This window comes from Motacilla alba, chromosome 9, assembly GCF_015832195.1.
Source record: "Motacilla alba alba isolate MOTALB_02 chromosome 9, Motacilla_alba_V1.0_pri, whole genome shotgun sequence".
NCBI lineage: Eukaryota > Metazoa > Chordata > Aves > Passeriformes > Motacillidae > Motacilla > Motacilla alba.
Genome location: NC_052024.1, coordinates 6,031,356 through 6,052,737, shown reverse-complemented (window position 1 = coordinate 6,052,737; position 21,382 = coordinate 6,031,356). Strand labels below are relative to the sequence as shown.

Below are 21,382 nucleotides of genomic sequence, written 5' to 3'. Positions count from 1 at the left end.
CAGATCTGAACAGAGTTCTGAACACGGAGGAGCAGCCCTCTGCGCTTCCCTGTGGAGTGGAAAGGCTCTTCCCAGGTATCACACATTAGGACACGTTAAAAAACGTTCAGACACACAAGTCCACGTGGCTGTTGGTGATAGGGCTTAGAGGGCAGGGTGGAGCTCTCAAAGGTTGGATTTGGTGATCATGGGGGTATTTTCCAACCTTAACAATCCTACAATAAACCAGGGGCTGGGATTAAATCCCAGAGGAGGGGGCACAGGGAGACAAACCATTACCAGCTGGATGTGTTACCTCGTGGTCCTCCCAGCAGGAGCTGTTCTCCCTCCCTGGCTTGTCTGAGCACAGTGCAGAGCCAGGGGCACTGGGGCACAGCAGCCTCTCCTTGCAGATGTTCTTCCCTTGCATGGGAGCTGAAAACATTCCCAGGGAACAGCTGCCCTTGGTGCCTTCAGCACAGCCTGGGACTGCCCCTGCCAGCCCCAGCATTCGGTGGTGGCAGAAGAACCTGCAGAGGTACAGAGAAATGAACCCGAAAAGCCTGTTTGCCAAGGCAGGTCCTTCTGGCACAGCAGGGAGCTGCTCCCTCAGTGAAACTCCGAGAGCTTCAAGGAACAGATCCCACAGCTGTGGCACAGGGATGGTGCAGAGGTTCTGGTGTGACCCAGAAGCATCTTTATACTGCATGCAAGAAGCCCCCCCTCCCCAGATAACTCTTACTTAAATTCTATGCAAACCAGATAGAAAAGGATTTTTGATTGCTGAATTGGAGAACTGAAAGGATACAAACAAGCACCTTTGCAAGGATCATTCCAAGTGTGTGGCACAAGTGAGGAAATCCTCTCTGAAAGGTAGGTGATGCTGCTTCCAGTACTACCAAGAACATTACAGGCAGATCTTTGGTCTTAACTACTTAAATTTAGAAATTGAAGTGCTTTTGATACCCTTAAGAAATGTGTCTGTAGATACATTTAGGCACCCCTTGGTGATGCAATACAAGAGCACCATACTGCACAAACTCTGCTTGAGCATTTGCATATAGGTAAATTAGAAAAGGCATTACTAGTTTTCCATTTCTTTATACTTCTTTCTTCTTTTTTTTTTTCCTTGTTCATTCTACTTGCAAAAGATCCAGGAAATATCTCTTTCCTTTTTTTTTTTTTTTTTTTAGGACAGGTTGAAATGAGGGAGTTGGATGTTTTGGTAAGTCATCACAGGGACAGTGCTCCACAATGAGGACAGAGATGTGAGTGAGGTAAGTGATCAGATTGCTTTATCCCAGGATTTTTGAGAAGAAACCCTGGAATTTTGGCTTTGGAAGGCATTTGCTTGCAGGTACCTGGTGGTGTGAACTCACCACAGCAGGGAAGGAGAGTTTGGCACAGCAGCTGGAGCTGAAGTGAGCAGTAACACTCCACCCCACCACCAAGACAGGTTTTTCTTTTTAAATTCAAAAGTCCTTTATTTGCCAAAAAAGAAGAAAATATAAAGTAAAAATACAAAGATCAAACCATGCCACCACAAAATGTCTCCAAAGCTACTTTTACAAAGTACGAGAACCTTTTTTATTATTATTATTATTATTAAATATTCAGTTTCTAACCCCCTCACCCAGTGATACAGTGAGAAGATGAGCACACAAGGGGAAGCTCTGTTTGTTTTTCTTACAGTAGCTTGTGCTCGTCACTGAGGTTCAGTTTTGTTTGCATAGACCTAAGATACTGATCTAGAGACTCCAAATCCATACTGTTACAGTGATAGTTCAGTGAACTTAGCGTTGGTCTTTCAGGACTATTTTGTTTTAGAAACTAAGCCCAGTACCTTGGTTAGAGTGTCTTGAATCAGCTTCATTAAATCCTTGGTTCAGGAGAGCAGGAAGGCTTTGGAATCCCTCTTTTGCTGCCCATGTCTGTTCTGCAGCACTTGCCCCTCAGAGGCAGGAGGGGAGCTGGAGCAGTGCCCAGGGTTCACTGCCAAAAACTGGCATGCAGCAAGTACTACTGAGAAAAAATCCAACTAGTACCATTCCAGCAGTAACACTGAGCCATGCCTCCCATCTTAGTACTGCAGAGAGAAAATATTTGTGATACAATACCATCACAAACAGTTGTATTACTGTTTGTGATACAACAGTAAAAAGCAAGGGGTTTGTAAGAACACGGGCTTCATTTTGCTAGACAAAAGCAAACTAGAGAGAACAAATAAGCACAATTGTATTTTTATCATGCAAAACTGAATTTTACTCACTTTTCTGACTACTTGTAAGGAAAAAGCCTTCGATGTGAGCTGGGTGTGCAATGAAAAATGCAGGATGTGTCCTTCCCGGGATGCAGCATCTGAAGTGGCACTGACACAGAGTCAGGAGGCAGAGCCAAGGGACTCCTGCAAATCTTTTGGGCAGGGATTCTGGGGCTGCTTCACTGCAGCTGAGCAGCTCTGCTGGCTGGACACAAGCACCCTTAACTATCCAAGAAAAAGCAAAGAAGTAGGACAGGAGTTCCCAAATGTACCTCGCTTAATCCTGCAGAGTTACAAACCTTCCATCCAGAGCAGCAGGGCTATGCCACAAGTGGGGTGTAAAACACCTCCTCTATTAAGGCATGCGTGCCTGCTGAATTGGGGTTATTTCCAAGTACTTTAGGGACAGAGAATGGATTTCCATTCCTGGAATATTACTGCAGATTTTGCACTGCCACCACAGTAGCAGTGGCTTCTGCAGCTTGTCCTTCTATTCACATAGAATGCAAAATATTTGCTGTAAATTGGGGGTTTTTTTGGATTAGTTTGGGTTGACCTACCAGAAAGCATGGATTGGGTCTGGATTCACTGTTTTAGCAGTACTGGATGTCTGTCTGCAGGAGAGAGGGGCTGGGTTTGGGCTCAGCAGAGCAGCTCTCAGCTTCCCATCTCCATTTATTGAACCAAATTTTGGGAAGGCAGCTGGCTGAGTTTTACCAGACTCTGGGTGCTGACTTCTGCAAAGAAAGGCACCACTTCAGGCTGGTGTGGTGTGAGCCTGAATTCAGGGATGGGTTGAATTAAAGGCCCTGAAGAAAGACCCAGAAGTGGTGGGTGACTGAGGCTTTCCAGAACTGGAATGAGACAGTGCAGTACTGCTGCTGCAGGAGTTCACGGCTGGTGTTGCTGCTGAGGACCATGAGGGTTCCATTTCAGCCCAGAACGGAGTCAGGTTCTTCTTGTTCCTTTTGAGGAATCTTAGTCTTTGGAGAGATGTAAAGCGGACATCAAACTGAAGGGCCCCTCTGGACCATGGCAGTGAGGGAAGGGTGAACTCCTGCTGTGCCCAGGTTCTTCTCAGGAAAACGTGGCTGGAGCTGGTTACAAGCAGCAGCTGTGGCACCTCCATCCTGTGTCCGTTCCTGCAGTCAGTTCCTTGCTGCTTCTGCCTTTGGGAAGTTGTGGAATCACCCCCAGGGAAGGTTTTCCCTTCGAGGTTATGGCAGTGATGGAGATGGGATCCAGACCCGCCGTGTGCTTGCTGCATTCCAGGGGCTTGTCTTGGTTTGGGCAGAGTGCTCCCTGCTTCATCTCTAACTATGGGATGCAGGGCACCCAGAAGTTTCCCAAATGCCAAGTCCAGGATCCTGGGGGGTGTGTATGCATCTGGTCAGTTCCACTGAAACTTTCTCTCTTCCCCAGTTTGATCGTGGGAGAGTTGTGACCCCAGGGAGGCAGCAGCACATCCCCCTGGGCAGGGGCAGCCAGGCCTTGGGCTTCAGAGGCTCCTGGGAAAGCCCAGAGTGCACTGGAGCGATCAGCCCGTTCCTCACGTGGATGCTGACCCCTGGAGGTACCGCAGGGATGCAGTCCCCTCCTGTCCCCTCTGTGGGGACACGGAGCTCTGCAGTGCCCAGGTGTGCTCTGCCTCCAGGGAGGGCAGCAGGAACCTGCTGGGAACAGGGGCAGACATCTCCCAGGAATTCCGGCAGGAGGCACAGCTTGAGGCTCTCACAGGGAGGCAGCAGGAGATACAGGGCACACCCAACAACCCAGTCTGGGCACAGCTGGGAGGGCTCAGACCTGTCCCAGCTGAGAAGGTAAGGCCCAGAACTGCTTGTACATACAGGAGGGCTAAAATTCAGAATTTGTTCTCATCACCCCTGTGCTGAACCACAGTTCCTGCTGGCCAGGAGGGACAGCTGCAGCAGCAGTGTGTGCTGAGAGCAGATATCACTTGTGATTCTAGGGAGAAAATTGGTTTAATTTGCACTTAAAGCAAGAATTCATTAGTTACAGCATTTCCTCCCTGAGCCTGGGAGAAAAATTAATTTTGGCAATAATACAGGCTAATTCCTTTACTAGTTAAAAGAGGGGGTTGTTTTTTTTCTTCATGATCTCAGCTTAGTCTCTTGGCTACAGGTTAAAGAAGGCTACAGGAGAGGAGAACACAGGAATGGACGGAACTGGTGCACACCAGGCACAGCAGTCTCAACACAGCAGCTGAACAGCAGAGATCTGTATTTGCTGTAAATACTCTGCAAAACACTTCCACAAAGTAGAAAGCTACACAGACAAAGCTCTGGCCAGAGCCAGAGCAGCACAGGAGGAGACACAGGACTAGAAAAGGTAATTCTGTCTCAAATTCCAGGAGAGCATGATGTGGTGTGGTGCTGAAACTGCTCCCAGATGCACAGCAGTGAAGCAGTCCAGCAGCCAGGGGAAGAGCTTGGGGGCAAGGCACAAAGGGACTTCACTCTCCCCATGTGCAGGCACGTTCCCTTTGTTTCCAGGACAGGAAGGAAAAAAAGAACGTCACTTTGACCTGTGTTTTAAAAGATTTCTAGAGACACATCTAAGTTAATTTGGCAGCTCTTTTGTCACTCCTGGTATAAAGCCAAGGGGACAGAGTGGCACAGGACAGAACTGAGAAACGACCACTACAGATGTTGCATGCAGCTGTTACAGGTAATCATTAGATGCTGGCATTTATTGCACATCTGGGGACATCACAGAATTTATATATAAATGAAACAAGGTGCAATCACCATTTTCAGTGAGTGTGCACGAGAACACATTGTAAAAAGCCTTTTCATAGAAATTACCTTATTGCAATTACACAGGAAGACAAAAAGGGGTCTCAAGTTTCAGTGTACAAAATAAAGCACATTGTTCCAATGACAGATTTAAGGAAAACCCCCAAGTGCCTTGGGACTGAATGCTATCCAGTTTGAAAGACATGGGCTGTCTTCCACTTCTCTAAGCTCAGAGATCTGAGATAATTAGCTTGTCTGACTTGTCTCCAGTTTCAGGGGGAGGTAAGACTTCATCTGTGTCATAGTCATCTTCACATGATCTGCAAAGACAAGAGGTGTGTCTTTAAAAGCTGTATTTTGGTTTTCAGGGCTGTTATTTCAGTGGCTACTAAGTCAGCTGGCTAAAAGGCAGGAGCACGTGAGAGGTGAACCTTGAGGAGGAGATTCTTGAGGCACGGGGAAGAGGGTGGGAGTCAGCAGCACTCTGACAGCAGCATGGATCTGGGCTCCCACCCAGCCTCATCTCACTGGTGCTCAGCTCTAGAAATTTGAATCCAGCTTCAGTAACAATTGTCAGGAACTCCCAGAGCTCAATAGTTCAGTGTAGAAATAAAGTCATCCAGCCACAGCCCCAGAGGAGCCTTGGCTCAGAAACGCCCGGTTCAAAGCATCTTCTGGCTGAGGTGTGTTTTGATAGACACAGAACAATTGTGGCCACGCTTTCATGTTCCTCTCTCCCTCAATTTGAAGTTTGATATGCAGGACTGAGCATTTATGGTCCAAGGAGGTGTGGTGGGAATTCCCAGCTCCAGCTGCAGTATCCGGGCTGGTTGGGTTCCATGCCCTGCAGCACAGGCTATGGCCCTGGGGCTCTCAGCCCATTCCTAGTCCCAAGAAATGATGTTTTTAAGATGTTTCCCTTCAGTCACAGCATACTATGGGTTAGTTTTGCAGGGCTCCCAAGAAATTAAAGTTCTTCCTTTTCTTCTAAAGCAAGTTTGCTCACAAAGGAAATGCTGGAGCAGGTGCTCCAGTGGCCAGGACAGGAATGGCTCTCATGTTCAGTGGTAAACTGGGCTGCAAAAAGGTGAACTCTTTTGATAGCCCAGCATGGATGTGCCAGGAAGGAATTGTCTACCCCTCCCTGTGGTGTTTTTCCCTTGGCTGATCCATATACAGGCACAGCAAACCCTTGGGAGGCTGTCAGGGTCTGTCCTGCTGTAGGCAGGGTGCTCCCTGTGTGCAGGGAGACCAGCCCAGACCTTCCTGGAGAACACTGTCCCCTCTCTTCCCTAAGGAAAGCACCTGCTTAGTAATTCTGCCACCTTCTGGATTCCTGCATAAGTGGGAGAAGGGAAACAATGGTCTGGTCTGGATCCTGCACCAAACCTCTTCTGACCACGTGTGCAAGGTTGCCAAAATATGTGCAATTTGCATCCTTCTTGCCTCAGTGGTGCCTGTGGAGGCTGTGTTGCCCTGCCTCTCCCATCAGGAATGGATTGGGAATGTTTGCAGGTGCCTCAGCTTCTCTAATCTCTCCTTGGTTTAAAGGATGCAGCTGAGGAAAACTTTGTATTGCCATTCGAATGCTGTTCTTAGAATGTTCCTTTTGTATCTCCTTTTCCTCCAATTCTACCACCTTCTGTTAGCCTTGTCCCTTTCTCTCCTACAAAAAGATCATGACTTCTTCCCTGCATTGCACAGGCACCAGCAGCTGGAGCTCCATTATAACCTTTTTCTTCAGGCATCTTTTGCTTCTGCACTAAACCCTCTCATGTCTGCTTCCAAAGGCACTTCCCACTGTCCTTTCCCAGCGAGTTACTTCTCCACTGCACTGGTTTGCTCCTTAAGGCTCAACAGTGCCCGCCTTTCCCACCTTGGAATAAATGCTTTCCACCTTTATAGCTAAGGAGCATCTCTGGGATGCTTTTGAACAAGATTAGCACTAAAGGTACTCAGTCCTTGCTCTCCTCCCAGGCCAGTTTCAGGACTTCAGTCCCATAAAAACAAATATGGGCTTGTGTAGGTTAAATACCATTCCCTAAGACTCAACTGTGGCAACTCTACGTTGTTCACAGGAAGGAAATTACTCCAGGGAATTCTTTGCCCTTCCTTCTGGCAAACACACATTTTGGCTCTGGGTGGTTCAATGATGTCCTTGGTGTCCCTTTCCCTTCCTCACACTGCTGGGCTCTGGGAATGGAGCAGCTGAGCTATCAGACAACTGGAGGGAGACAGGAACAATGGTCTAAGCTGCCTCAACCAACATCCTCTGATCCTATGCCTCTGCCCCCCTCTCCACTCTGAGTGGGATGCTCTGCATTGTGCCCTGCCTCCCTGTTGCTCAGGGGACATTTTCCCCCCAGCAGCTGATAAAGATGCTCTTCCTCCTTCTTTTCCTTCCCATGTAGAAAGATCTCCTTCCCTGAAGGCAATGATGGTTTCCATGCCCATCAGCTGCCTGAGGCTGGGCTCTGGGACAAGAACCAAGCTGTGCCCACTGCTGCCCTGCCCTGCACGGAAGGCTTGGCCTGCTGCAAAACCAAAGCTTGTTCTGCATCAAAGGCTTGTGCTGGCCAGAGGCAGCTGTTGGTGCTGCCTCCAGAGAGCAGGGGGGTAGCCATGCCCCAGGACAGCCTCTGTCTGTGGGATCCCACAGAGGTCAGAGAGCAGAGCATGGCTGAGAAGAGCTCAGACCAACTGAGGCTTCCAGTGAAACATGATGCTTTATTGCTGTCTCGAGCATGGCAAGACCTTCCTCTTATTTTTGGTGACTGCAGCTCTCAATGGAGTCCAGCATCCTGGAAGTATCTGTGGATGCTGGAGTATCCACTGCCTTGATGAGATTCCCACTCTGGGAGCAGGGCTCTCTCCTGGGCATGCCTCAGCCAGCTTTAGACTGACTGGCTTTAGAAACTTTCCTTCCAGAGAAGCAGGGACAGGGCTAATCACAGAAGTGGGACACACTCATTAATGCATCTGTGATTGCTGAGTGATGGTTGTTTTCAAATGCATTCATAAGACAAAGACCATATTTCATGTTCTGCCAGCTAACTTAGCCAAAAATCTTCCAGTCTCTCCCAGAGCTCACCAGGAACTGTCTTGGTTCTGTCCCCGCTCCCTGTTTCTGTCATCCTCAAAACACAGCAGAAATAATGTATGTGCAAAAACTCAATGGCTCTTTCTGGCAAATTTGTCTGGGCATCCAGCTCTTTGTTTTTCTTTTTCCTTTCTTTTTTCCTTCGTGGTCTGTTGCTATGCTCCACAAATGAGATCTAATCCTGCTGCCATGACTACAGAGCTTTTCAGAGGCTCTTAAAAGCTAGCAGCCAGGTTGCTGAATGCTCTTTGCAGGAAGACACAGAGCTGCTTCAGACCAACTTCAAAAACTGACATCACCTGTCGCTCTTCCCCTGGTGTTGGTGGCTTTGGGAATTCATGGTCCTGCATGAAGCTTTAATGGCAGCCTCCTGATTCTTTTCTGTGCTGGGGACACAGGTGTTGCGAAGCAGCTGCAGGGAATGCAGCAATTTCATCTTCCATCCTGCCCTACCTCATCTTCCATTGTGAAGGCCACAGAAAGGCCAGGCAGCTCAGAGGGGCTGAGGGAACAGCCTCTTGCTGTTTGGACACACAGGCAGAGAGGGGAACAGCTCTCAACAGCTTTGCAAATCTCTGTGCCTAATTAGTAGGTGCTACTGTTATCCCAAGCAATTTCCAGTGTGGGAACTTTTGAAAATGATGCAATCTTCTTAATGATCTACTGGCTTTATAAATGCTGCTTAAGACTGGATGCAACCCTGAATCATGCAGGATTAACACAGGGTAAGCATTCTTTGGGTGGTTGAAAGAAATATTCTCAAGAAGATGCCAACACAGACACAAATCTAAAGAAAGATTAGACTGAGTCTCCATTTATCTGCAGGAAGCCCTTGCCCACAGAGAAGTTCTGGAACAACTGCTCTGCCTAAATTCACTGGCTAAGGATAGCTGGTGTGTCTGTCCAGAATCTTACAGAAGGCTGAAAACTGAGTGTATGTCTGGAAGAAACCAAATGTTTAAAAAAAAAAAGTCTCAACTTGGTAAATGAATGAAAATATTGAAGTATAACTTAAAAAGAGCACAGACTAATAGACAAAGTTGGACTAAAGAAAGTCTCTGCTAGGTATAATAAATGTAACAGAGCTACAGCTTCTAATCTGTGACAGTGTGACACGGTCAATACATGGCCAAGACCAGCAAAAGTAATTTGATCTCTATTTTTGGAAGGTGACCAAAAGAAATAGGCTTTGCCTTTTTCCCCCTTCACAGATGTGTGCAGCTGATCCATGTGGCTGCCCCCAGCACGACTCCCCTGCTGCTGTAGGAGCAGCTGTCCTGGGCCTCATGTGCTCCCGAGCCCAGTCCAAATGTTCACCCCACTGCTCCACTCCCTTGCTGGCAGTGGCAGCATGTGCCCCCAGCAGAGCCCAGCTGGAGGCAGCCCTGTGTGCCCAGGGCAGTGCCCAGGGTAGTGCCAGGTCCGTGCTCACCCCTCCTGGAGCTGCTCATTCCCAGACTCCTCGGCCACCAGGATCTCGTACTCCTCAGCCGCGTACCTGTCCCAGTCGGAGGGCTCGGGGCTGTCACTGTCCATGTCCTAGAGAGATCACACAGTCAGCCTCTGGGGGAGGAGGAATGGATGGAAACAGCCAGGCAAAAACTGCCTTATCTGAGAAAGTCACAACCATCTCGGAGTGTTTTAACATCTGCACATAAAGGACTATGAAAAAATACCTCTCAGGGTCTGTAAAGCTCAGCATGTCACCTGAGATGGCAACAAACTGCATCTGCTCCACTTCAGAAATGCAACCACCACACACTTGCTGTGCTCTGGCTCAGTTTGTGCTCTCCATAAAGGACAGAAGAACTCAGTGGTTTCAAATCTGTCCATCAAAGGTTCATTGTAACTGATCTTTTGAGGGACTCGTCACAGTTTGCTAAGTTAGGGCAACTTTTAGGGAAGATTACAGGAACACCTCTAAAAGTGCCTCGTCCTCTTCCATTTACTACAGGATGGGGATAGCAAGTTATGCCCCTGGTCCCACTTGACTGCTTTTATGATGATCCAGTTTAAGCAAACAAACAAAGTGGTTCTGTCTTGGGATGTATTTAAGCCTTGAATCGTGGAACCACAAAGTTTCTACTGCAGATTATGTGGGAACAACTATGAGGGAACCAAAGCTGGTTTTGGCATCCCCTTCACTTTTCTGCACTTTGAGCAGCTAAGAGGCTTCTAGGAGACAATCAACGAGCTGTACTTGTGAAAAAAGTGTTCTTTTGTTCAGTTGGATTTTCCCTACATCCAGGAGCACTCCAAAGATGAGTGTGAGAGTTCCTTATTTAGAAATAAAGGTGATTTATACCTTTTGCACTGCAAAGGGATCCCTCTGTTCATTGTCCAGATATTTCTCTAAATTGAAGAAGGTGTTGAAGAACACGTGAGCCATTCTGCACCTCTTCAGGTCTCGCAAGGTTACTCTTCCTACAGAAAAACCCCACATGGTTGTTACTGAGTTCTTACAAAGGTTTTAATTGTGACACCAGTAGGCTTCAAAAGCACAAAATTCCTTCCCAAGTCAGTCAAGGATTTTAACATTATTCAATAAATGGGTGCGTTCATTAAGCTTAAATCTCACATACATATGGAGGCCTTTGACATTCACATGAAATATGAAGGCATGTGAATGGGAATGGTTCAGTTTTACAGTGTAGCCTGTCAGCACATCCCACAGCTGGAGCACACAAGAATTGTTGCTTCAGTCCCAGGCAGTTAATTCACAAGCTCTCTTGTTTTAGATCATGGCCCAGTGTGCAGTAACTTCTGCCCTGCGACTCACGCGGGGCTCTCTGCCTGTAGATGGGTTTCACAGTGGCTTTACCCTCAACCCCCCACAAAGGAAAGGAGTGAAAGCTCTGCCTAAACAGGACTCACCTTCCCTCTCTGGCTTAACGAGGTCCAGCATCTGGCACAGCAGGTCCTGGAAGGGCAGCGGCTCAATGCCCATCACCTCCATGCGCTCACACTGCTCCTCATAGAAGTATTCCAGCTCGTACATGGACAGCACCCCGTCCCCGTCCAGGTCCATGCAGCGGAACCAGTACTCGATGCTGGCAACAGAGCAGGGACACTGCACGCTGCACTGGGACATCCACACGGCAGAGACTGCAGCACTGCACATTCTCCCTACCCACCCCCAAGGCTCTTCTGCCACAGCCTGGCATAAACCCAGGGATGACAAGACCTGTTGGGAAGGGTCAGGGCGCAGGCCAACACTCCAAGCACCTCCTGTTAGTCTCCCAGGGGGCTGTGAGCAGCACAGCCACACTCATTACCTGCCTCACCTGTACCCAGTGTTCACTGTGCTGCAGCCCGAGGGGGGCTCACGTACGGCAGGGACTCCCTGCCTGACCCACCAGCAGGAGCTGGCCAAATAGAGCCAGCTCTGCACCCAGGACACTGCAGGGACCCTGGTAAAGGACAAGGCAGCTGTGTCATGCACTCATTTGCTCCTTTATACACAAGGCAGAGCTCTCAGGCAGCTGCACTCTGCATCCCTCCTCCCCTCTGGAGGGTCCAAGCCTGCAGTTCTGGATTCTTCTTCTCTTGTTATGCATAAGATCCCTTGTGCTAACACTCACATGCACACCTGGATCACCCCTGCACAGCAGTCCTCCCCTGGCTGTACAAACCAGGCCACAGGCAGGTTTTACAAAGTGCCACAGTGAAGTTTCCCCACAAAGCCTCCTTACACACCCACTCCACCTGTGAAGGGATGTGCCCAGCTGCTGCCAGCACCTCAGGAGTGTGTGCTCAGAGCCAGTGCCTCATGGCATGAGGTCAACAAAGGCACTGGTGACTACCAAGTCATTAAAAATTACAAGAAAACTCTGCTTCTACACAAGTTTTCCTCAAGGAAGGCAAATTATTTGACCAACCATCACCGGTAAGACGTTTTCTTCCTAACAACTTCCAGACCCCAAGCTGTTCTCTCTTAGAAACTGGTAGGTCACAGAAGTCTCCATAACTTATTTGCTCATTTCAATGATTTTACTAAGACACAGAAATCAGTCTCACCTTGTAGCACTCCTTTTGTCTTCCTCTGAAATGAGGAGCCACACAAAATCTGCGTAACTCATGCGCCCTTCCTTTTGAACTTCAGTGCCTCTAGAAGACATAGCAGAAAAAGAATAATTAAAAATCACCAGGCCCCTAAACACTCAAGATGTCATCAAAGATATTTTTCAAATCATTAGTGAGAGTAAATGGGACACTGTCACCTATTTAGCCTGTACTCCCTGCACCCTGCAGCACCAGGTACAGCATTTGCTGCCTTTTATCACTGCAGAGCTGAAGCTCATCTGCCACATCCCCTCCCACAGCACATTCCTCTTCAGAGACTTCAAAGCAGTGTTCCACAACTATCCCTGTGCCATGTCTTCCAGCTATGCCCAGTTACCCCATCCTATGGGGTTTTTATTTTGTTTTCTTAAGTTACCCAGAAGTCTCACTCCACATTCAGGCAGCTCCAGCTGGAGCACTCTGTTGGAAACCATTCTGATCAGAGGCATTTCTGACAATAACTTGTATTTCTCAGCCTGACAGAAATTGCCATCCCTTCTTCCCCCAAGCAGTGTGCTACTCCTTACCTCACCACAGCACCGCTGAATATCCGCTCAATGATCCTGTTTGACAAAGCTGGAAACAAGGAGAACACGGGGAAAATGAAGCTACAGCTCACAGCAATAACTACAATCAGTTGTTCATGCTGAATCCACACAAAGCCCCTTCCCATTGTTAAAAGAAGGCTCTAACTACCCTGCCTGTCTAACCACCCTCTGTTTAGCAGCATTTTCTAAAACCCCAAGATGATTCTCCCAGTGTATCAGCCTTTGTGTCCTTCCAAACACCACGCTGTCCCACAAAGATGGCAACTGTCATCTGGATCCTTGGAAATGGGCATGCTACTCCTACTTTGCTGCAGTAGGATTTGTCACAGGAGACTATCCCAGTGTGTACTTCAAAAGAAGATCAGTTATCAAGCAAAAATGACACATCAAATCCCTACGAAATACTTCTGAGGAAAGGACAGGCTGTGGTAACCATGCTGCACGGAAGACAATGAAACACCAGCATAAAGGTGAGGCTCTGCCAGCCAGGAAATATGTGGGATAGACTGATGTGGCAGAGCACAAGCCAAGCAGCAGGTACCAGTTTTGGGCAGGATTTGCACAGTGACCTCACTCCCCAGGCAGCTGAGCCCCACCAGGACTCCCTCTACACCCCTGTGCTCCTGGCACAGCTCTGGCACTGCAGGCATGCAGACCCAGCCTGCCCCACCCCTCAGGTGCCCTGGCACAGCTGACAAGCTGCTGGGCACTGCACCCATGGCTTCTCCCCTTAATCCTTGGCTCCCCCCAGCACCTCAGGGCTCTCCAGCCTCCTGTGCAACAAATACTCCATTCCACAGTGCAGCTTCCAGCAGGGACCAATCTACCATACCACCCATCCCAAAGGAGGCACTCCTCCATCCTCATCCACCCAGCCCTATGATCAGCTCTCCTGAGTCCTGTGACTGCCACACTCCCCAGAACCCCCATGGCCTCCCCATAAATGCCTGCACTTGGAACAGATGGGTGTTTTAGCCCTTTGTGGATTTGTATTCCATTAATTTAACTATGGCCCTTGAACCTTCAAAAACAAACACAGCTTTGGGAAAGGAAGTTCTATGCTGAACTGCAGAGATACTCTCCAGAGCCCATCTGCAAGCTGAGATCCCCCAGGCTCCACTGGACTCTGGATTCCTCTCATGCATAACTGAATTGCACTTCAACAATCTCTGAAGTTCACATGGGCTCATCCTTCTCGTCCCTACTTCCAAGTTCCTGCAAAGCCCTCAGTAAATAATAAACAAGTTTCAGGACATTATTTTAGCCTGTCCTCCTGGCAGTGACCCACACAGGAACAGAAGCTCCATCTGTAGCTACTCATGCAGAAAATAGCAGGTCCTGCAATTCTCTGTGTCTAAGCTTGTACAACTCCTTCTTCTAAAGCAACATTTATTTAAGAGATAGGTGGCTACATTAAAACTTTATCTGAGGCATCAAATTAACCAAATTAAAGGCAGGCTTTAGTCTTCATAGGAACATTCTGTTTTCAGCAACGCCCTCACCACATCTGCAGGCAGCATACCTTGATCACTGTACCTAGCCAGGTCCTTCTGGCTGATGTAAAGGTCATGGTCAGTATCCAGCTCCCAGAATTTGCAGTATATGACATAAAAGTGCTCGTAGGAGAAGTAATCTGTGATCTGATTTATGTCATCCTCTTCTTCCAAGAGAGCAAGAGTCTGAAAGGGTACAAATACAGTGGGAAGTTAAAGCTGAATGAAGAGGCAGCTCAGCAGCTGAAGTGCTCCAGTTTGTCAGGAAGCTGGGTGAACACAGCCCTGAGAACTAACCCGAAGTGCAGCCTTTCCCCAAGAGATGTGGCTGCTGTATTCCTCAGCAGGCCCTTACAGAGCACCTGGCTCAGCCATCCTGCTCAGCACAGTATCTCTGTCACTCCTGTCAACAACTTTTGCTCATTTTCAGCTCTAATGAAGAGTGAGGCAGAGAAACAGGAACACAAACTGCTGTGTCAGCTGGGATCCATGGTCTGGGAGACAATCCTGACCTGCACCAGAGACTCTTAGAGCCACTTCCAGCAGCAAGTCCACGTCTTCCACAGAACCTGAGGTACGTCTTTACACATCACACATCCCCTCTGCCTCCTGAAGGGCAAAATCAAGTCTTGTTCCAGACTCATACCTGGACTGGAACAGGAGGGATGGACCCCAAATTAATCCCGCTGACTTCCCTGTGCTGTTGCAGGAATCATTCTGGTTTAACTGGGAGGCTCAGACAGCTTTCCAACCACAACATCTGCTGACATGTCTTACTAGGAAACATTTAGTGCTAACATCCATGTTTCATTCTCACTTTACACCTCCCCGTGCTTCCCAGCAGCAAGAGGGCTTTTGCACGTTTCCCAGTGGCACCTCCCTGTGTTTATTCGTGGCGCTGAGGCCACGAGACACCCGAAGCCTTCTGGTCTAATAAATCATGGCTCCTGTGAGCTGCAGGCCTGGCCCCTCCTGCCCTCACAGCCTCTCCCAAGGGAGCAGGCAAAACACAGCCTGAGCTACCCCAGGGAATGGGATATCCCCAAGCAGGCAGGCCCAGTGGCCCTGCTACCCATAACAGTAACAACAGACGCTGTGTTATGTGTTGGCACTGGTATTTCAACACCAACTTCCAGCCACCTCCACATCCAAGGAATCCAACTGAATGCAAACGAAACTCTCACATCCTGCTATCCACCAGGTTCAGTGATGTTCTGGCAGGGATAACAGAGTGGCATTGCCAGACCTGCACTATTCTGACTTGCTGACACCCAAATCTCAACACCTTTGATCCATCACTCACTGGCCTCTCCAGATTGTGTCTCTCTCTCTCTCTCTGTTACAGATGACAATTACTGGGCAGCTTTTGCCATAACTATTTTTTTTCTTTTGTAGATCACATCCAAAGATGCCATTTACACCTGCAGCAAGGAGCTGAGCTTCTCTGCTGCAGGAGATGAAAGGCAGAGTAGATATGAAAGGAGAAAAACTCAGAGAATGTTTAAAGGGAGAAAATGAGTGAATAAAGATACAGGATAATCTGGGAAGATTTATTTGTAACAGAGGTTGGGAAGGAACAGGGATCCCAGGGCTTGGACTGGCATGAGCCAATTCAAAAGAGCACTCATTTTTCCATTAGCTGATGGGGCCAAGTAGGGGAGATGATGTCTGAAAGGAGAAAGAATGTGAATTCAAACTTGAGGGGCTTGAGGAAGACAGCACACTACACTTGGAAGGGCCAACAAGACACAGGAGGGAAATCTCACTGGTTTAGCCTGTCCCTTTAGGTTGGGGCTAGACATGAGCAGCCTGAGACAGTCTTAACCTGGTGCTCTTTTGGGCAAAATACACACAGGACAGAGATCCAAATCCTGACATAAGGACACACTGCAGGCACTGGAATAAGAAGTAAGCTCCATTCATTATCCTGTGGAGATCAGCTCCTGAGGTGCCTCATCCTGCAATTGCAGAGATACTCCTGACCAGCTGTCAGTGGGCTGAGGGCTGCCTAGGAGGCAGGAAATTGGCTCTCCTACCCTTGGCACTCCTGCAGCTCTTCTTGGCTGCTTGTGAGCCACTACACATGGGTGCAATGCCACGTCCTGCTTCCCTTCCTGCTGTGTGGACCAGGAGCCAGGCTGCTGCTCCATGTGGCCTCAGAGCAGGAAAACAGTCACGCCCTGACCATCCCTCAGCACCCTGGGGCCACTCCTGTCCCTGCTCTTCTCACCTCAACTCACACACAGCTCCTCCAGTAGCCCCAGCAGACTCCTGGCCCTGAGCACCTGGCTCATGCCACGGCAGCCCAGGTGCAGCTCCCCCACCACCCAGCCACAGGAGCAAGGAATGCTGCTGCACTCTGGCTCCTGCTCCCACAGAAAGCCACGTACTTGCAGGAAGTTGCTTTTCCTCAGCTCCGTTAGAGTGATCTTCCCCGACCAGGATCGATTGACTGTGTAGAATATCCTCTGGATAACCTGCAACAAATGAGCAGTGCTCTTGAAATCAACTCCTGAAACACAGCAGTTTGGGAATTTAAATGCAATACCCCAGTTTATTCACTCATCCTAAGGAGACCTCTTTTTGAAAACTGGTTTGGGATCCTTTCCACAGATACTACTATCCTTAATTGACTACACAGTCTGAAAGTAACACTCGCTTCTTGAACAGTATTATCCCTTTCCAGTGTGAAACTATTTTCACTGCTCTAAATTCACCTCTTTGGGCATGCAGATGTATTATTTATGTCAGAAAACATGCTCAAAGTGCTGATGAATCACTTTGAGTTATTCTCATTTAAGGGGATGCAGTTTGCATAGATCCCAAATGAAAAGGGGACTAGGGGAGAAGAAAAAACAAAAGGACTTCTGATTCTTCTGGTTCCTGCAGAGGAAGCAAGACATGTAAATGAAAGACAAGGTGAATGTCTGACCCACTGTAACTATAACAATGCCTCATATGCCTCATGTTCCCAGTGCCTCTGCTCAAAGTAAGCAGGAGAGGTTCTGTTTGCAATTATTTTGGGCAGGTGTTAACCTTGTTTGGCTCCTTTCCAGATGTGCTTCTGGTGAAAGTGAGCAAAAAATCATGGGGGAGAGGCACAGAACTCTCAGAAGCCAAAAGCAAACAGCTCCCAGTGTGAGACTGAGCTCACTCCCAAGCTCCTCAAAAAAGCAAACAGCCCTTCCCAATCTACTCCTTGGCAGCTGCCAAGTAACATCACAGAGTGGGGAAACCCAAATGTGTGACCAAGCATGTGCAAGAATAAACTTAACATGGCAAACAACAACAACAAATAAATATCACTGGCATGAGAAAGGAGGAATAGAATTAATTTGACTATCAGCACTGAAATCTTGTTGACCAAACCTACTACAAACCTTTGATGTCTCTAACATGTAAGCACATCACCCCAGAACTTTGGTAACCTTTAGCTCACACTATTCCAATGCAAGAATTAACTTTACACAACAGTGTGGACATTACAGGGATCAATCCAGCTAGCAGATTAAATGGGATGGATTTCTCTTTTAGCCAAAACTAATTTCAAGTGGGCAACCACTACTGAAGGGCCATCTTTGGACTCAGTCAAACAAGTGCTGGTTCTTGGTGCAGAGCAGATCCAGAGCCAAGTATGAGATTGCTCCCAACAGTCTGCTTTGGGATACACAGTGAGACAGCAAGTGATGATGGCACACACAACTCTGAGAGCACCAAGAATGATGTGAGGATTTAAATGTACCCTAAAGAGACAGAATTGATCGATTCAACTTAGCTGAACACGACACCTTTTGGTAACACTGCAGGCTCTTCATCCCTCTAGGCCCAAGAGGTCGATGCCCTTTTACAGTTGGGTGCCATTTTAATTAAAAACAGACCAAAAACCAGATCTATCCTAGCTATAGCAATCACTGAGCAACGGTTCTGTGGCTGTGTAGCACAAGATGTCAGATTAGGTAATCACAATGATCCTTTCTGGTCTTAAGCACAATGTTTGTTTCTTCTTTCATGCCTCTGGTAGCCACTGCCATTCTGGTCTCTATTTCTGGACTTTGTTTGGCTTTTGCTTCCAGCTTGCACAAGAGCTCAGAGACTGGAGTGGTCTCACCTCTCACATCACCCATTATCACACCTGACGACTTTGTAGCAACTCTTAAAAAAATACAGGGTGTTCACACCATTCCAAGGACTCAAAAATAGCAACCCAAGGATCAGAAACAGGACCCCATACCAGTAATTCTTCTTTTCCTCTGCCTGCAGGGTAGTAAAAGACAACAAACTATTCCCATTTGTGACACATAAACTGTTTGTCTACCAGACCACATTGATAAAGATGTTCCATCTGCTCCCTCCTCACCCAGCTGTAAAAAAAAAAGCCTTTATTATTCAAATAATGGCCCAGTCTCCATAGACAGTACATAGTATATATCTCACTATAAAATCTCAGTATTTTTCCTTTTCTTTTCCAGGTTGTAAACACCAAGCTGTCAAAAAAAGCATCTGGGAAACGTCCTAGATCATTGCCCAGCCTGAGAGGACGTGCAGCATGAAAGTCACACTTGTCACTTAGGCCATAACTGGCATCATTTTTCTTAGTTCAGTACACAACCATAGACCCATGGAACATCTTGAGCTGGAAGAGGGCACAAGGATCATAGAGTCAAATTCTTTGACTACAAATTCTTTAATTAGCCTTTGGAAAGAGGAGCCTCTTTCTACTTCCCCATTATCCTCATGTAATTGACCTCCAGGCCCAAACCATCACGGGTGAGTTCCAGACTTTTCCCCAGTCTTCCCACACAAGAACAATTGTGGACAAAACAGGAACCTTTATTAATCCCTGTGGCCATTGTCCCCTTACACATTTGCATTGATGCTACTGTACAAGCTGAAGCACTTTTCCACAAGCTTTAATCTTTAAACTGTTTTTAGCACACAGCTTTCCAAGGGCAGCACGCACTGCTAACTCTAAGACTGGGTTGTACATTCAGGTAGAGTCACGCTAAAGCTTTACAACAAATGCCACAGGATATTCTGTGATGTTCTGCATCATCTTCACCAGCTTCAGGAATTGTCTCTGTTGAAACAAACACAACTGGTTTAGTAATAGAGTGGCCAATGAAACAGACACGATACAGATGAAATTCCAGTCTGTTGTGTCCAAAAGGCCCCTTTAAAAGGTTCTGAGGTGGCAGTAAGAACTGAAATGTGCAGTCACATCTTACCCATCCTAGACTGCGAGGTCACTCTCCAGGAGATCTCAGCCAAGTGATGCTGTACCCAGCAACGAACACAAAGCCATGTGTCCTTATGGCCCTTGTCTGTAACACAAACATGAACTGTGATTCTTGTGTGGCAGCAAATACAGCACTCTGTCTCTGTAAGGAGGTATAAGGCACTCTACCTTGAAGCAATAAAAATGATCCAAGTGGTCTCAAAATCCAAGGACAAAGCTCTTTCCTTCATTGCCTCCTGGTGGAAATTCTGGATTTTGTAACATTAAAGAGGGATGTGCCAAACTGTCTGTGAAAGGAGAGGTGAGCAATAGGAACTCCTGCTATCAGAGAGCAGAGCCACTGCTGCAGAGGACTGAGTGCTGCCCCTCCAGATGGGCACAGCCTGCCCAGCAGCCTCCTGCCTCCCCGGCTGCTGGCCCTGCTCCAGCTCAGGGAGATTCTGCTGTCAGCACAGACCCTCAGAGCAGCGCTGTCCTGACAGCTGAAGGACAGCTCACCTTTGTCAGGTGTGCTGCTCCACAGCCCTCTCCTCAGCTCCAGGCATCACCATTTGGAGCGAGCCTGGAATCCACCTGTGTCCCAACACTGCCAGGAAGGATGCCCAAAGGCTCCGACTGCAGCAGGAAAGCACAGCAGACATACAGGCAGGATCAAGAAGCACTGAGGAGCTTCATGTACTTATCAAAGTCTGGTTCTGTGACTGCTTTGGTGACACAGCACCAAACCCAAGCACCAGGGAAGTGGTGCAAAAGGAGAGAGGAAGGAAAAGGTGCTGCCCTTTAGCAGCAGCCTGCACTTCAGTTATCTGGAAGTGGAAGCTCAGCTTCACACAGCTGGTCTCAGGCACACCATCCCTGTGAGTCCAGAAAGGGCAGCAAGGGTGATCATGTGAGGGATTACTCTACAAAGACATTTGTTTCTTGCCTGAAAAATACGGGAACAGTGCGTGACTGAAGAGGAACCCATAAAGGCAGACGCAGAGAATTGCCTTTGTCAGCAGCCAGTGCAACCACACGTGGCATCGACCCATGGATACTGCAGTCAGAAACCAACCCTAGGTGCGACCTTAAACCTTTCAGTCTCACCCTTCCATGCATCTGAAACACCAAATACCAGGGTGCATTGTGCCACAGGCACCTTCCACACTCACCCATTCATGTACCTCCATGATTCCCTGGCCATTCCTGTACCTGTTCTGGCTTAATGTTTATGTTGTCTTGCTCCACAGGGACTAAACAGATCGATTACACACTGCTGTTCACTGTCATGTTCAAGTGCATCTACAACATTTGGAATGGATTCTCATTATATATTTTCATTAGTGTGACAGTTCAGGATTTGCCCTGAAGAAGTGTCTTTGTGCCATCTGCTCCTTACAGGAAAGGAACAAGCCTATTTGTGCCAGGAACCTCCCAGCTGCCATGTGTGGTGCAGCCCCAGGCAGGCCCTGGCAAGCAAACAGGAGAAACTTTAAGCCCTGAGCCCTGTTGGATACAGCTCCCACCAGGTCTGTCATTATTTGAATTTGTTACTGCTGCAGAGATAAAACTTCCCAACATTTATACCTTTTATCCAGATTCACACCCAACACCAGTCAAGCTCAAGGCTTCAAAAAAGTACAAACACACTTAGGTAAAGTACCAGCCTAAGTGCTGACTGCAGAGCTGGAACAAAGCTACTGAACATACCCCAGCTACAAATCCAGCCACAAAAGCTTGGGGACAGAGAGCCTGGACAGGCATCCTGGCAAAAGAAAGGTTGGACAGCAGATCCCTGGAAGCAAATGGTGCTTTGCACTGAGGAACAGTCAGGGATTCTCCAAGGCTCAGTGACAGAAACCTTCCATGTCTCAGCAGCCCAGCACAATTCAGGGTGACTTAGCAGTTCCCAAAGACCAAACAACATTTTTCCATTCATCAGGCCAAAAAAGATGTTTTTATAGATTTG

General features: G+C 47.9%; 1 protein-coding gene across 3 annotated transcripts in view; it reads right to left on the bottom strand.

Annotated features, from left to right (window-relative positions):
* Positions 1 to 4,205: 4,205 nt before the first annotated feature.
* PPP2R3A (protein phosphatase 2 regulatory subunit B''alpha) overlaps positions 4,206 to 21,382 on the bottom strand; it is a 54,854-nt gene continuing 37,677 nt past the window's right edge. For all 3 annotated transcript variants that reach the window (XM_038146403.1, XM_038146402.1, XM_038146406.1), the window contains 8 exons: positions 16,589 to 16,675; positions 14,228 to 14,384; positions 12,685 to 12,733; positions 12,113 to 12,202; positions 10,970 to 11,145; positions 10,401 to 10,519; positions 9,528 to 9,634; positions 4,206 to 5,315 (listed from right to left, as the gene is read on the bottom strand). In XM_038146403.1, coding sequence (XP_038002331.1) covers positions 5,225 to 5,315; positions 9,528 to 9,634; positions 10,401 to 10,519; positions 10,970 to 11,145; positions 12,113 to 12,202; positions 12,685 to 12,733; positions 14,228 to 14,384; positions 16,589 to 16,675 — 876 coding nt within the window. In that variant the 3' untranslated portion in view covers positions 4,206 to 5,224. The remainder of the gene's footprint in view (positions 5,316 to 9,527; positions 9,635 to 10,400; positions 10,520 to 10,969; positions 11,146 to 12,112; positions 12,203 to 12,684; positions 12,734 to 14,227; positions 14,385 to 16,588; positions 16,676 to 21,382) is intronic.